Raw genomic sequence first — 16,143 nt, forward strand, 5'->3', positions numbered from 1 at the left:
GGCGGGTTGGAGCCGGGCTCCGAACCTGAACGGGATTCCCCCGATTTTCGGAGCCCCGCCCCCAACGCACGTGTAATTTCCTGGGAAAATTGAGCCCCATATTGTAGCTAACTATATTTCTAAAGCAATGGAATACATCTGAAGTCACAAATATTTGATGAAAAAATATTGCCATATAATTCACAAAATGTTAAAGATTCAAATGTGCTGCTACTATGCAGTCAGTTATACTGAGCTGTTTTCAGATAGATTACAAGAGGCATGATTTTAGCCTGGAAAAACGGGTGGGTTGGGGGCGGAGGTGGGGGAAAAGAGTAAAAATTGCAAAAATCTAAAACCCGCCCATTTCCGGTTTTAATGGGGGCAGGACGAGGGGCGGGCAACCAACCTGCTCTCAGGAGGCCCGTCGGGCACTAAGAGCTTTTAAGGAGGCTGTGGGCCTCCATTTTCAAAGCTTTTTTGATTTTAGCCCCTGGGAGCCGGGATTCCCGAGCCTTCTCCTTCACACCACGTGAGAGGAGGCGAGAAGGCCCTTTTATAGCACAGCTGCTGGGCCCGGAGTGCTTCCCCCAGGCCCAACAAGGCTACCCGCAGCGACTCCCCCTAACAATCCCAACCATTCCTTCAACGATCACCGAACCCTCCCCACCACGATCGCCGACCCCCGCGATGACCCCCAACCCCCCTCCAACAATCGATGACCCCTGATCCCAACCCCTCCGTCGGGTGACTTACCTCTGACCCTCCCCAAACAGGTGACTTACCTCTGACACCGCCCCCCCCCGATGACTGACCCCCCCCTCCTCGGTGACCCCGATGCCAGTCAATGCCCCCCTGATGCCCCTCCCCCCCATCCATCCCATCTAAGACTTACCTAAACACGTCCTCTTCCTTCATCTTCTACCATCCGACTGAGACCAACCTGTCAATCAGGCTGGCTTGTCGGGGGGGGAAACCATCAAAAAGAATAAAAGTCATCCTTACGTCAAAATCGTAAGGACGTCCGGGAAACCTGTACTTCCAGGTTTTCCATCAGTAATTCGACCCCCCCATCCCCTTCCTGGCTCCGAGCTAAAATTATGCCCCAGATTACTATCCTTTCCGAAAGTCTAGTTCAGTTGTTATATTTTACATTGCTGAAGGACGTCAAACATTGGGCCTATTTTCATTTGTTAGTCAGTAATAGTACTAAGCAACCAGAGGTCAGCTACTGACACAGGTCAGCAGCAATGTTGGCTTCCCTGTGCGAGCTATTTACCAAACTTCGGCAGAGTCCTAATCACTCCACAAGTATAATCCGTTAGCATCTCTCATTCTCCACATTCTTAATCTCTAGCCTCTTAGAACCAAGAATGTTGAATTAGAGCTAAATTTAGTGCTTTTTTTTGAGATTTTATCAAGATCATGATTTCGATTAACTCAAAAATTATAAGTAATAACATACGGCAGTGAACTTCTTGAAGTGATGGGTAGTACTGGTCTGTAACTATTTAAAAGTATTAAACAGAACATTAGCTGATTCTGCCGGACTTACCTTGTGATCGCAATAGCCATGAGTTTGATAAGACAGCATTGTTCATTCTTTAGAGCAAATCAAACTGGAGTCTTGGAGGGTGACAGAGGTAACAACGGATGGTTTTAACCAGCTGTTCAATCCACCTTCTCCAGTCCCACATTATTTAGAAAAATTCACCAAGTACTGACCAAACATATTATGGAGAATGTGGAGTTCTGTTCTATGTGCATTCACATAGTTCAGAATTCTGCAGGACTTTAACTGTAATTAAATATTCACTCATGGTTTCCGTTGTATAAAATAACTGAACTTACTGGATGACCTGATGTCTTTCAAATTCACAAAAATACTGAAATACTTATAAGTTCCAGTACTTGCAAAGATTGTAGATTTTCTATAATTTTAATTGTGAATGGTTTAAATTTGATGTAATTCAACAATAAAAAGGTAATTACAAACATGAGCCAAAACAGCTCAGTTCAGACGTACCTATTAGTTGCCATGGTCACCCACTAGTGAAATGTGATGCAGAGATTTGAAAAGGTTGGGTCTTACCGTCATTTGCATCTTGTAGGATGATAACCTGAGTAGATGAATATTCTCCTATTTTGCCCCCCATGGGCATGCTCAGTGTGACGTTAAAGGTTTCCTCATTTTCATACAAGGAATCATCAATGATGACAACATGACACCATTTTTCGGTTTCATCCTTGTCAAAACGGATGACACTGTTGTGATCCTCCGATCGAGTGATGTAGTCAGAGTAGGACAGCACACTGGATGGAATAGTGCCTGTAGCAGTGCCTGCAATAAAGGATCAAAGGATTTCACACTAAACCATTTAACCAAAGCCAAATAATCTCTTTCTTTCTTTCTGTTAACCTACCATTTATTTCTCTATTCCTCAAGAACTAAATGCTTCATAAATGTTCATCCTTATTTGTCAAAGTGAATGTCAGACATTACATAAAATAATATATACACCATATGGTGATCCCATCATTTAATAAGAACATTTGTATGATATTTCAAATCATAATGAAATATTTAACGATATTAAGTACCAAGGATTTTCATCTAATAAAGATGTCTACTTGTTTTCAAAGCAGTTCAATTTGCTTTATGGAATACCGAATTGTATAAAATGCAAATTTATTGCTGAAACCTTAAGTGTGAAATTTAAATTAGAAGTAGGAAACTGGGACAAACAATCTTCTAGCTGTGCTGGTACAGAATGAAACCAGGACAGGTTGTTTCTCTTAAATGGTGTCCACTGTACTTTGTTCACGATAATGTTCTCTCTCAAAAAGAGGGTCAGGTTTTCCAACATATTGCAATGAGGACCGTCATAACAATCATTTCGCTATTTTGCTGTACATCACCAAGTTATAGAACAGGAGCTAATGTTGTGGGCTCCATGTCTAATTTTCTATTTAATCATGATTATCACGATTCCCAATTAAAGTGCAGTGTGGTCAGTAGGCTAATATGCTTTAGAAAAACTGCAATTGAGCCACTGCTCTTTAATGTTGTGCCCCTGTGTGAATGTGTGAAACTCTCAATTTATCACACCAAATTGTTCCCAGACTTACAACAAACCAGACTTACAACCAAACATACAATCAACCATGCTAGTGTTTGAAAGGACAAAATCTATGACTGTACTTCTCAGTGTTTTTCATAGTTCAAGAGGACTGTATAAACATTTCATATATCTACTATTACAGTTTACTGAAATCCTCATGACAATTTTGGGGTGATTGAGATAAAACAAATTGAACAAACACTTTGAGGTTTAGCTACTTTATTTTAGCTTTTACTATGGCAGCAACTTAACTCCCTAGTAACCGGTGGGACTTGGGTTAGAGACGGGATGGGGCAAACTGGGGGAGTTGCAACTGGCATTGGACTGGCTATTGGTGATGACTGGCTTCTAATGGCTGGTTGTTAATGCGTGAGTTCTAGTGATTGGTGCCTTCTGCTTACTCCTAAACATTGGAAAATAAACAAAAGTCATAAATCATTTTTTTTCTGAAAGGGTATGCCTCCAGAACCCCCCAGAAGGAAATTCCCATCCACAATGTACAGTACACTTACTTCTAAAATTATCACTACTTCAGCGACTCTCATATTTGAGTCAGAAGGTTGTGGGTTTACACCCCATTCCAGGACTTGAGTATGTAATCTAATCTGGCACTTCATTGCAGTACTGAGGAAATGTAGCATTGACAAAGATGCCATCCTTCAGATGAGAAGTTAAGACGAGAAACATGTTTGCCTTTTCATGTGAATGTTACGGAGAATGGCACTAGTCGAAAAACAGCAGGGAGTTCTCAGTGTTCTGGCCAATATTCTTCAATTAACCAACACCACCAAAAACAGACTAACTCTGATCAATCATCTCATTGTTCTTTGCGGGAGCTTACTATGCACAACACTGTCTGCCACGTTTTCCAACTTAACAATGACTTTATTTCAAATAGATTATGTGAAGCATTTTGCGACAATTATCAGAGGCATGATAAAGTGTGATTTAAATGAGTACAGACCAAATATTAATACGACCCAATTCAAAGTATGAAAATTCCATATAATTTTATCCTGCAAAGTATTCTGTTCAGAAATTCTCACAGATGCTCTAGAATTCTTCCAGGCTTTTTGGAATGAATCTTTTAGGATCCTATCAGGCAACACAGTACTCAATAGTCAACTCTCTATAAAATGTATCCAGTGAGCCTCAGAGTAAAAATTGAAAACAGGGTGTTTTGTGAAGGTAATTCCACCTGAGAGCGCTGCATTGGCCAGAAAGTAACAATAAATCTAAACACCACTGTATCTCACATCAAAGCAGCAGAGTTTTGGTGTGTCTTGAAAGTAAATGGATGCTAAGTCTGGCTCAACAGCTGTCAGCTGTAGCACAAAGAAATGAACTGTATTACTGGGTCTTCCTGTTGAAAACCTTTGGTGGAAGTTAAGAGCATGGATGTAGTGAGTTATTTATTTATTTATGAGCTGCAGAGAACAATTAGGTCATTAAACAAAAATGATATATTTAAGGCCATAGCTCTTTGATAGAATCTGGAAGGGGTTTCCTCCCGCAATACAAAAGCAACCATCTTTCAAGAAAAAGGTGTTAATGTAAAAAGCAGCCGCCCTGTGCAATTCAAAGCAAAGCATGACTTAAGGCAGTCACGTTAACACCTGTTACCATTAGCCAGCAAGTGGGATTTTAATGAGCTAAATGAAGTTTTGATTCATGTACCATTGTGCTTCAAAACAATTTTTCCTCTACTCTCAAATCTTTTATTCCCTCTAATTTGTAGTGCACAAGACAAACAACCTATTATAACAATTTTTCTTTCACTGAAAGAGAAAGATATGTTATTGTATTTAATGTTTACATCTAAAATGTTAGGTTGTTAGTTGGCCTGCTGGACATTCCTGGACTTCTCTTTCCTTCTTCCTTGTCTATTATTTGGATTGAACAGCTCATCTAGTTGCAGCAGGCTATTGCATTTCCAGCATCTATAAGACTATTTGAATCTGATTGGCAAAAGACAAGGATATTAAATTTTCTGGTATCAATAACAGAAAAATCAACAACCTAAGGACTGAGTGAATTTGAACATTTGTATTGGCAGTATGAAAGAGCAAGGCTGATGCAAAAGCGGGCAAAAATCCATTATACCAGCAGGGGATCAAAAGCAGTCACACTATACCAGTGGAGAAGCTGACATACAGCCATACTGCACCAAGAGGGAATCTAACGCACATCTGCAATGCAGCCAGCTGGGACTGCAATGCATACCTACACTATATCCAGCAGGGAAATCCAACACAGACAACACTACATCCAGTGGTGAATCCAATACAGTCTCACACTACATACAACAGGGAATCCAACACACTCAACACTACATCCAGTGGTGAATCCAATACAGTCCCACACTACATCCAATAGGGAATCCAACACACAACACTACATCCAGTGGTGAATCTATTACAGTCTCACACTACATACAACAGGGAATCCAACACACTCAACACTACATCCAGTGGTGAATCCAATACAGTCTCACACTACATACAACGGGGAATCCAACACACTCAACACTACATCCAGTGGTGAATCCAATACAGTCTCACACTACATACAACGGGGAATCCAATACACACAACACTACATCCAGTGGTGAATCCAATACAGTCTCACACTACATACAACGGGGAATCCAATACACACAACACTACATCCAGTGAGGAATCCAACACATAACATTACATCCAGCAGGGAATCCAACACACACAACACTACATCCAACGGGGAATCCAACACACACAACACTGCGTCCAGCAGGGAATCCAACATACACATTACATCCAACGAGGAATCCAACACACAACACTACATCCAGCGAGGAATCCAACACACACACTACATCCTGCAGGGAATCCAACACACACTACATCCAGCAAAGAATCCAATACAGTCTCACACTACATCCAACAGGGAATACAACACACACATTACATCCAGCGGGGAGTCCAAGACACACATTACATCCAGTGGGGAATCCAACACATAACACTATATCCAATGTGGAATCCAACACACACAATTCTACATCCAGTAGGGAATTCAACACACACTACATTACATCTAGTGGGGAATCCAATACAGTCTCACACTACGTACAACAGGGAATCCAACACACACAACACTACATCCAGCGAAGAATCCAATGCAGTCTCACACTACGTACAACGGGGAATCCAAAACACACATCACATCCAGCGGGGTGTGCAAGACACACATTACAGCCGACACACACTACATCCAGCGGGGAATCCAACACACACTACATCCAGCGGGGAATTTAATATAGTCTCACACTACATCAAACAGGGATTCCAACACACACAACAATACACCCAGCAGGGAATCCAACCCTCACAGCATTACATCCAACAGGGAATCCAACACACATTACATCCAGTGGGGAATCCAACACACACAACACTATATCCAATGCGGAATCCAGCACACACAACTCTACATCCAAATAGGGAATTCAACACACACTACGCTACACCTGGTAGGAAATCCAATACAGTCTCACACCACATGCAGCGGGAAACCGAGCACACACAACACTACATGCAGCGGGGAATCGAGCACACACAACACTACATGCAGCGGGGAATTGAGCACACACAATACGACATGCAGCGGGGAATCGAGCACACATATTACATGCAGCGGAGAATCGAGCACACACAACACGACATGCAGTGGGGAATCGAGCACACACAACACTACATGCAGCGGAGAATCGAGCACACATAACACTACATGCAGCAAGGAATTTAGCACACACACTACATGCAGCGGAGAATCGAGCACACACAACGCTACATGCAGCGGAGAATCGAGCACACACACACTACATGCAGCGGAGAATCGAGCACACACAACACTACATGAAGTGGGGAATCGAGCACACACACACTACATGCAGCGGAGAATCGAGCACACACAACGCTACATGCAGCGGAGAATCGAGCACACACAACGCTACATGCAGCAGAGAATCGAGCACACACAACACTACATGCAGTGGAGAATCGAGCACACACACACTACATGAAGTGGGGAATCGAGCACACACACACTACATGCAGCGGAGAATCGAGCACACACAACGCTACATGCAGCGGAGAATCGAGCACACACAACACTACATGAAGTGGGGAATCGAGCACACACACACTACATGCAGCGGAGAATCGAGCACACACAACGCTACATGCAGCGGAGAATCGAGCACACACACACTACATGCAGCGGAGAATCGAGCACACACAACGCTACATGCAGCGGAGAATCGAGCACACACAACGCTACATGCAGTGGAGAATCGAGCACACACAACACTACATGAAGTGGGGAATCGAGCACACACAACACTACATGCAGCGGAGAATCGAGCACACACAACGCTACATGCAGCGGAGAATCGAGCACACACAACACTACATGAAGTGGGGAATCGAGCACACACACACTACATGCAGCGGAGAATCGAGCACACACAACGCTACATGCAGCGGAGAATCGAGCACACACACACTACATGCAGCGGAGAATCGAGCACACACAACGCTACATGCAGCGGAGAATCGAGCACACACAACACTACATGAAGTGGGGAATCGAGCACACACGACACTACATGAAGTGGGGAATCGAGCACACACAACACTACATGCAGTGGGGAATCGAGCACACACAACACTACATGCAGTGGGGAATCGAGCACACACAACACTACATGCAGTGGGGAATCGAGCACACACAACACTACATGCAGCGGAGAATCGAGCACACACAACACTATGTGCAGCGAGGAATCGAACACACAACATTACATCCAGCGGGGAATCGAACACACACAACACTACATCCAGCGGGGAATCCAAAACAATCTCACACTACATCCAACGGGAATCGAACACACACGCACACTACATCCAACGCACAACACTACATCCAGCGGGGAAATAGAACACACACACTATATCCAATGGGGAATCCAACACATACTACAATACATGCAGCAAGGAATCCAACACACAACACTACATGCAATGGGGAGTGCAACACACACTACACTACATCCAGCAGGGAATCCAACACACACTACACTACATTCAGTAGGAAATCTGATGCGCATCTGCATTACACACCAGCAGCAAAGCTGCCACACTGCTGAAGTAGATCAGTGACCCAACATACAGCGGCACTGCACCAGAAGGGAATCCCACATATACCTACATTACACTAGCAGTGAATTTGATGATACTTGCATTGTGCTGACAGGATTCTCAATATCCCTCATTAAAAAAAGCTATTTAAAACCATCTTTTCAACAAATCTTTTTGCTTTCACATACATGTGATACATGTTGGAAGAAGCTTTGATAACTCATAGAATAGAATTATAGAAGGGTTACAGCATGAAAGGAGGCCATTCGGCCCATCGAGTCCATGCCGGCTCTATGCAAGAGCAATCCAGCTAGTCCCATTCCCCCGCCCTTTCCACGTAGCCCTGCAAATTTTTTCCTTTCAAGTACTTATCCAGTTCCCTGTTGAAGGCCATGATTGAATCAGCCTCCACCACCCCCTCAGGCAGTGCATTCCAGATCCTAAGCACTCGCTGTGTAAAAAAGTTTGTCCTCAAGTCACCTTTGGTTCTTTTGTCAATCACCTTAAATCTATGTCCTCTAGTCCTTGACCCTTCCGCCAATGGGAACAGTTTCTCTCTATCTATTCTGTCTAGAGCCTTCATGATTTTGAATACCTCTATCAAATCTCCTCTCAACCGTCTCTGTTCCAAGGAGAACAATCCCAGCTTCCCCAGTCTGTCCACATAACTAAAGTCCCTGATCCCTGGAATCATTCCAGTAAATCTCTTCTGCACCCTCTCATTGACCAAAATCCTTCAACATCTATACTGAAAATGCTCTCAATATAAACATCTATGAGTTTGACTGTTCCAGATATCTGATTTCTCTGCTCTAGGACTGCTGCTGTGGTGTATGCAAGTTAAGCAGCTCAGCTTTTGGCCCACATGAAATCTGCATTTCAGCATTAATATAATTTTTTTATTTGCAGATTATTTAGAGAATACAATGAATAAATACATCCAACATCATTCCACAAATGTCTCAAATTCTGTTTTATTCTGGATAGGAAATATACTGAAATTTATTAATGCAAATGTTGCATATTTATAGTTTGGAAATGCAAGAGGATTAAAAATAAACACTTGTAAAGGAGTTTAACTATTGAGTACTGTGACTTTAGAAGGGCATGATTTTATCTCGGAGCCAGGTACCCCCCGCGTCCATAGATATTCGCGTGGGGAAGCCGATTGAGTGCGTCGCAGTCTGTGATCGCAACTCAACTGAAGGTGAGTATTTGAGCTTCTGGGTTTCCCATGCGCCAAGCAGCCAGATTGACAGGCTGGCTGCCTGTCAGAAGGAAAAGGAGCCACGAATCAGAGAGCGGGGTGGGAGAGAGAGACTGATCGAGGGCCCTGGAAAACAATCGGAGGGGTGGTGGTGGGGAAGACATGGACGACATCGGGGGTCCAGTCAGCATCCGGATGGGCGGGGATCCACCATTTTGTGGGGGAGGGGGTAGCTGATCACGGGGATCCTGTCAACCAGGTGAGCTTGTTGGGCTTGGATGAAGCACTCCTGCTCCTCCGGACCCACAAGCAGTGCAATAAAGGCACTCACCTCATGCATCCGTCCCTTACCGCTTGCTTTCACCTGACGTGAATCGGAAGCGATGGGAAACCCGAACAGGTATGGTTAAAATCATTTTACTTTCGTAATACACAAAATATTAAGTACCTCAACTATTTCAATGAGGTACAGTGCCACTTTAAGTATTGGCCCGCTGGCTTTAAGTGGGGGTGGAACTTCCGGGTGTCTGTTGTGCGCATGCATTCAAACCTGCCTGGGTCAAACCCAGAATTGTGTGCGTTGGAGCCGGGATGCCTATTGATTGCATCCATATGATTTATATCAATTAGTGTTAATTGTATTCAGGTGGTGCGTATCAATTGGGGACTCTCTTGTATTCATTTATATGACAGCTGATCTAGTGGGTGCACGGTAATTTGGATCTTAGTGAATAAAGGCTTGGAAGCAACTGAAGACCAAGCTTTAGTATTTTATCCTTCACCGCCTGGCTATCTTAATTTATTACAATGTGGTCTCGTTCCAAAAAGCTATTATTTTAACCTCGTACCCACCTCCAAGCCACCCATTCTTGGGGGTTAAAATTACACCCTAATTATCTATGGGCCACTGGGTACATCAAAGTAACTGAAATGCAGCAATTATGAGAACGGTTTGATGTAAGAATATCTATGTGGATGAATAAAAAAGCAACAGTTTGTACACAAGGTGATAATTAGGTTTCATGCAGCAACTGCTGTTTATCCTCTTACCTTGATGAGTGAAACAGATAACCATCAGCTCCTGACTCACATCTCCTGTCCTCCTCACTGGAATCAACAACTCACCAACATCTTCGTCAATGGCATAGGAAGACTTGGGGATAAAGACGGTTGATTCTGAAAAGGAAACATATACTTTGTTAGGGAAAACAAAATCAAATGAACATGATTAAATTGTTCTATCATATTATTAGGCACTAACACAACTATCCAGAAATTGATTATTTATAGTTAGTGAAGGTAGGTAGGGAAAATAAAGATTATTCTTTGATGTTCTGTGGAATTTTATTCTTATCTAAATAATTGTTGGTGTGTTTGCAGTGAGAACCTTTATCTTTTTGGCTCCTATAAACATGGGATGTGTATCAGTTCCCTTAACCAAGTTTCTATAGTTTTTATGTTGTGAGAATTAGGAACCCCTCGCTTCAAAGACAATGGGTGCGCAGCGGCTGAGCTTGTGTATAAATATCCTTATAGTATTTATATAGGACAGAAGTCGCCTGATTGACCTTTATTTGAATTGTGACTCCAGCAGGCTGTCTCACTTGTGCACCTCCCACAGTGAAAAGTATGCTTGCTTTTGTTCCAGAAAACACATGCAGGCTTCTGGCAGTGTATCAAAGGAATCCTTTCCACCCAAAATCCAAATTAATCCTAGCACTACAGGTCGGAATAAACCTAAATATTTGGGGATAGTTTGCAAGCAACACATTTATGTAAAAATAAAAGATAATTACAGTTTTCGTTATACTTCTCAAAGTATCTTAACAGACAAGTTTGTGTTTTTTTTAAGAAAAAGCTTTCGTGTTATTTACTCAGTAGGCAATAACACCTGCAAGACTAAGAAACTTTCGAAATTTGCAACTCAGACTATAAAATTTATGTTAATGAACAGCTGGTGAAATTTTTGAATGTCTGTTGCCCTAGTAGAGCAGTAAAGGCTAGAAATCTAACTACTAATGCCTTCTATTCAGCGGGCAGCAAAAAAAAATGACCCTTTTTGAATTTCATTGTCTTGCTGGAAAAATTAACGTTAATTAGGAGATTTTGGACTCACAACCAAATTTGTGACAGAGAAGTTGTTTTTAACTGTTAATGAGTCAGACCTGCCCTTGTAGTTCCTAAATCAGCTTTTCTTTGTGAATCTTTGTGTTTAAAGCAAACTACTGGATATAATCCAAAAAGTACAAGCCCAGATGTTAAATGGACAGTTACCATCACACATTACCTTCATCATCTATCATCCCATGATAGAAGTAAGCTGCCCCTGGTTGAGAGACTGGATTATCAAATTTAAACCAGTTAGAAGGCTACTCTTTTCTTTGGTTTCCAAACCACATACTATCTCAATTTTCTGCTCATTTTACCTTTGCTGTATAATCCCAAATCTTTCCTATAAACAATGTACTCCCAAAAGCATTCCTCTTTCAGATAAACCACTCAGTGGGAGTGATGCTATTCAACTGAGGTTAGTAGAGTATCTTTGTTAGACTGCTGAACTTGTATAAACACTACCAAAGCTTATGATCTGGAAAATGTGCCTTGCTTTACGTCAAAAAAATGGTGATAGAGAGCATTCCGAAGGGAAGACGTTAACAAAGTGATATTCAAGAAGCTCACAGTTTTCTACACTAGATTAGTCAGCTAATTAACAAAATGTGACAGGTTCTGATTGATCTCACATGTAAACTATTCAGCTGCTCCTCTTACATCATTTGGTGCTCCTTTAATTAACTAAAGTAGATGATAAAAGTTTGCTTTTTTTGCACCCAAGTATTAATTCTACTTGCGAGGAGACTGTAGAGTGGATTTATTAGTTTTGGAATATTGGCTTGCATGGGAAATATCATTCCAAGGTTACAGCAGAGTCAGAAAGAAATATTTTTCATTACTTTGCAAGGTAGAACAAACTGCTTTAGCAAGGTACTTTCTCCACTTGTTTTTCCAAATTGTCCAAAATGGCAGGTTTGTTTTTTTCTAGGGTTTAATTAGCATTTAAACATGAATTAACTTTAAGTAAACATTTTAACAATAGCTATAAAAAATCACGAGTTAAATTTATAATACATCGGTTTTGATAGAGTAAATAAGGAGACATTTTTCCAGCGGCAGAAGGGTTGGTAACCAGAGGATACAGATTTAAGGTAAATGGTAAAAGAATCAGAGGCAACATGAGGAAAAAAATTTTCCGCAGCGAGTTGTTATGATCTGAAATGCACTGCCTGAAGTGTTGAGTTGTGTTGAGAGAAATAAACTGAGACAGAAGCTGAAGTTGATGCAAAATCTAAAGCAGTCTCCAAATAACATGGCCATATTTCTATTTACTCTTATATTTTTCATAACTATTAAATTAATCACAAAGGAGGAGCAGGAACTCTAAATAGTACACAGGCTCGCTCCATATTAGTTAATATCCTGAGTGCTGATTGTGCTGTTGTGAAAAATAATAGAGAAGAGGCAAGATAGGCATTTGGTCAGTCAGTTAATCGACCCACTCAAAACTTCGCACCGTCGATCTGCAGATGCACCCAATTTTGGGACCGACCATGGGATAGTGAGAAGCCAGGAACAACAAAGTGAGTGGGGCTCATAGAGAGAGAGAAGGCCTACATATCAGAAGAGTGGGCCTGGGAGTGGCAGATGGTGAGGTTGGAATTGAGGACAGGAGAGAAGAATTAAGTGTAAGGTCTGGGACAACGGCAGTGAGAGAAGGAGGGGGGTAGGAATACCTGGGGCCATACAATGACTTCTGGGAACTGTTGTTCAGTTGCTGTCACATCAGTCTCATTGTGCAAAAAGTGCAATTACACTCTCATTAGGGTGGATTTTAATCCCTAATGCCCGAAGAAGATGGGGCTATTAAAATAGAGGCAGCGTCCTACTCTGTGGCTTAGCACGCACTCACTCAAGTCGCTATTTTAACTCCTGGGTTTTGAGAGGTGTGTGAGGCCCTCACTGCAGGCAAGCGAGGGTCTCATGAACTAATTCAGACCCCGGCACCATTTTAACGTGGAGTTGCGTGTTCGGCGCCAGTCTAGTCAGGACCATCGGGCGCCAAGGAGCAACAGGCCCAGAAGAGGGCTGAGAAGGTAGGTGAATTTAATTTCATAAATGTTTCCTTGTGGGCCAGGAGGAGCAAGAGTCCCTGCCCCAGGCTTTCCACCCTCTCCTCCGACCGCGTCCAGTTCCCTCCCCCACCCCGCCCCAACAACTGACGAGGACCATTTACATGAGTCCCCAGTGGTGGCCTACTGCCACGCTCATCCCGCTCCCAGCCACCGGCCTCCACGCTGGGTTCCGGTGGGAGTTGGGCCTGGAGTATGGTAATGAGGCCCAGGAGTTAAAATGACTCGGGCCTCATGTCAGCGAGACAGGGCGAGCCTACCGCTTGCCCTGCTGGAGCCACACTGACCCCTCACCCCATGTTAAAATTGGATCTATCGTGTAGAAAGCTGAGCTGCGCACTGGCTCATGGGGGTTTGAATTTTTAGCTCAGAACTGTATATTTTAATAGCTAATGTATTAACAACAACAACAACAACTTGCATTTATATAGCGCCTTTAACATAGTAAAACATCCCAAGGTGCTTCACAGGAATGTTATCAAACCAAATTTGACTCCGAGCCACATAAGGAGATATTAGGACAGGTGACCAAAAGCTTGGTCAAAGAGGTAGGTTTTAAGGTGCGTCTTAAAGGAGGAGCGAGAGGTAGCGAGGCGGAGAGGTTTAGGGAGGGAGTTCCAGAGCTTAGGGCCTAGGCAGCTAAAAGCATGGCCGCCAATGGTGGAGCGATTAAAATCCGGGGTGCGCAAGAGGCAAGAACTGGAGGAGCGCAGAGATCTCGAAGGGTTGTAGGGCTGGAGGAGGTTACAGAGATAGGGAGTTTAGGATTGGGATTATTTTTCAAAACTCAAAGGCTAGATGAATTGGGTTTCTGGGATTTCACTGCCTTCAGAGGCTAGGTGAATAATGTTATGCACAAGCCTGCGTGCAATGCATGGAATGCCGATGATTGCGCCATAGCAATGTCAGTCTACCAGCACTTTAAGCAGCATTACATTAATGACATCATATTAGAGGATTTTCACTGGCAGCAACCTAGTTGTTGATCCTTCCAGATTAAGTGCACTATATCCAATTCAGTTTCAGAAAGAACAATAAATTCTAACCGAAATTCTTATAAGTGAATGCATTTACTGGTTAAATCAGTTTAACATAACCATTTCTGCAGCCTGTTGTAATTATACAGAAACCTTCAGAATAGTACTGATCTTGATTTGTTCTGCTATCTTTCAGTGTTATGGTTGGTTCATTGAATTATTCATTAATTGTGTGCATTTCTGGTTAAACTGTCTCTTTTTAAGTGTGATACATTCATCAAATGCCTTGCAACTGTGACATGTTATTGATGGAAGAGATAACAACTTGCTTTTAGATAGCACCTTCAACATAAAAAATATCCCAAGGTGCTTTACAAAGAGGGGAGAATAAATAAATAAAACAGATAAAGGAACAGTGATTGAGCTGTGGAAGGAATGATTGGGAGGGGTGACCGAAAATGTGGTCTAAAAGATGGGATTTGAGAAGGTTTTTAAAAGTGAAGAGATAAGCAGCGGGGTTTAGAGAGGGACTTCCAGAGGGTAGGGCTGAAATGGCTGAAGGCTCTGCTACCAATGGTGGGTCGAAGGAAAAGGGTGTTGCATAAAAGACCAGAATCAGAAGACTTAACAGCATGGGAGGGGATTCAAGGCTGGTGGAGGTTGCAGGTGGAGGTGGGATAAGGATATGGAGGGATTTGAAGAAAGGATTAACGATTATAAATTCAATGCATTGGGGGACAGGGAGTGAACGTAGATAAGTGAAAATAAGGGTGATGGACATATGGGACTTGGTTCAGGACAGGGTACAACAGATGAATTTAGACAAGTTAGAGTTGATAGAGGGCGGAGCATGAGAAATGTCTAGTCTAGAGGTGACAAAAGCATGGCCATGAGTCTAGGCAGCTGAGGAAGGGGCAGAGGTCAAAGCAAGCAGTCTTGGTGCTAGGTAGCATGTGAGGTTTGAAGCTCAGCTCTGGGTTGAACAGGATGCCAAAGCTTTGTGCAGTCTGGTTCAGCCTGAGCAAGTGACCAGGGAGGGGGCAGGAGCCAGTGGCAAGGGTGCAAAGTTTATGACAGAGCTGAAAACTATGGTTACAATTTTCCTCATTTTTATTTGGAGGAAATTTTAACCATTTATGACTTGATGTCAGGCATACAGTCATGGGAAGCGTTGGAGAGGTGGAGCTGGGAGTTGGGGAGCTATCAGCATACATATGAAAGCTGATTCCATGCCCGTGATGATGTCATGAACAGGCAGCATATAAATGATGAAGAGGATAGATCAAGTGACTCCAAAGGTATTTGTGCAGGGCAGGAGAAGAAGCCATTGCTGGAGATGTACTGGCTCCACTTGGACAAGTAGAGTGGAACCACACAGGGCAGTCCCATGGAGCTGGAAAACGGAAGAGGGAAGTGATCGGTAAGGATGGAATGGTCACCATATCAAACACTGTGGAGAAGTCGGTGAGGACAAGAAGGGATAATGTACCATGG

General features: G+C 42.8%; 1 protein-coding gene across 1 annotated transcript in view; it reads right to left on the bottom strand.

The window, feature by feature from the left end:
• The window catches only part of LOC137322818 (FRAS1-related extracellular matrix protein 2-like), a 237,164-nt gene that overhangs the window by 115,779 nt on the left and 105,242 nt on the right, over positions 1–16,143 (bottom strand). The window contains exons 5-6 of the mRNA XM_067985900.1: positions 10,539–10,664; positions 2,072–2,320 (exon numbers count right to left, since the gene is read on the bottom strand). Of these exons, the coding sequence (XP_067842001.1) occupies positions 2,072–2,320; positions 10,539–10,664 (375 nt within the window). The remainder of the gene's footprint in view (positions 1–2,071; positions 2,321–10,538; positions 10,665–16,143) is intronic.

The sequence above is a fragment of the Heptranchias perlo genome, chromosome 6, assembly GCF_035084215.1.
Source record: "Heptranchias perlo isolate sHepPer1 chromosome 6, sHepPer1.hap1, whole genome shotgun sequence".
Classification (NCBI taxonomy): Eukaryota; Metazoa; Chordata; class Chondrichthyes; order Hexanchiformes; family Hexanchidae; genus Heptranchias; species Heptranchias perlo.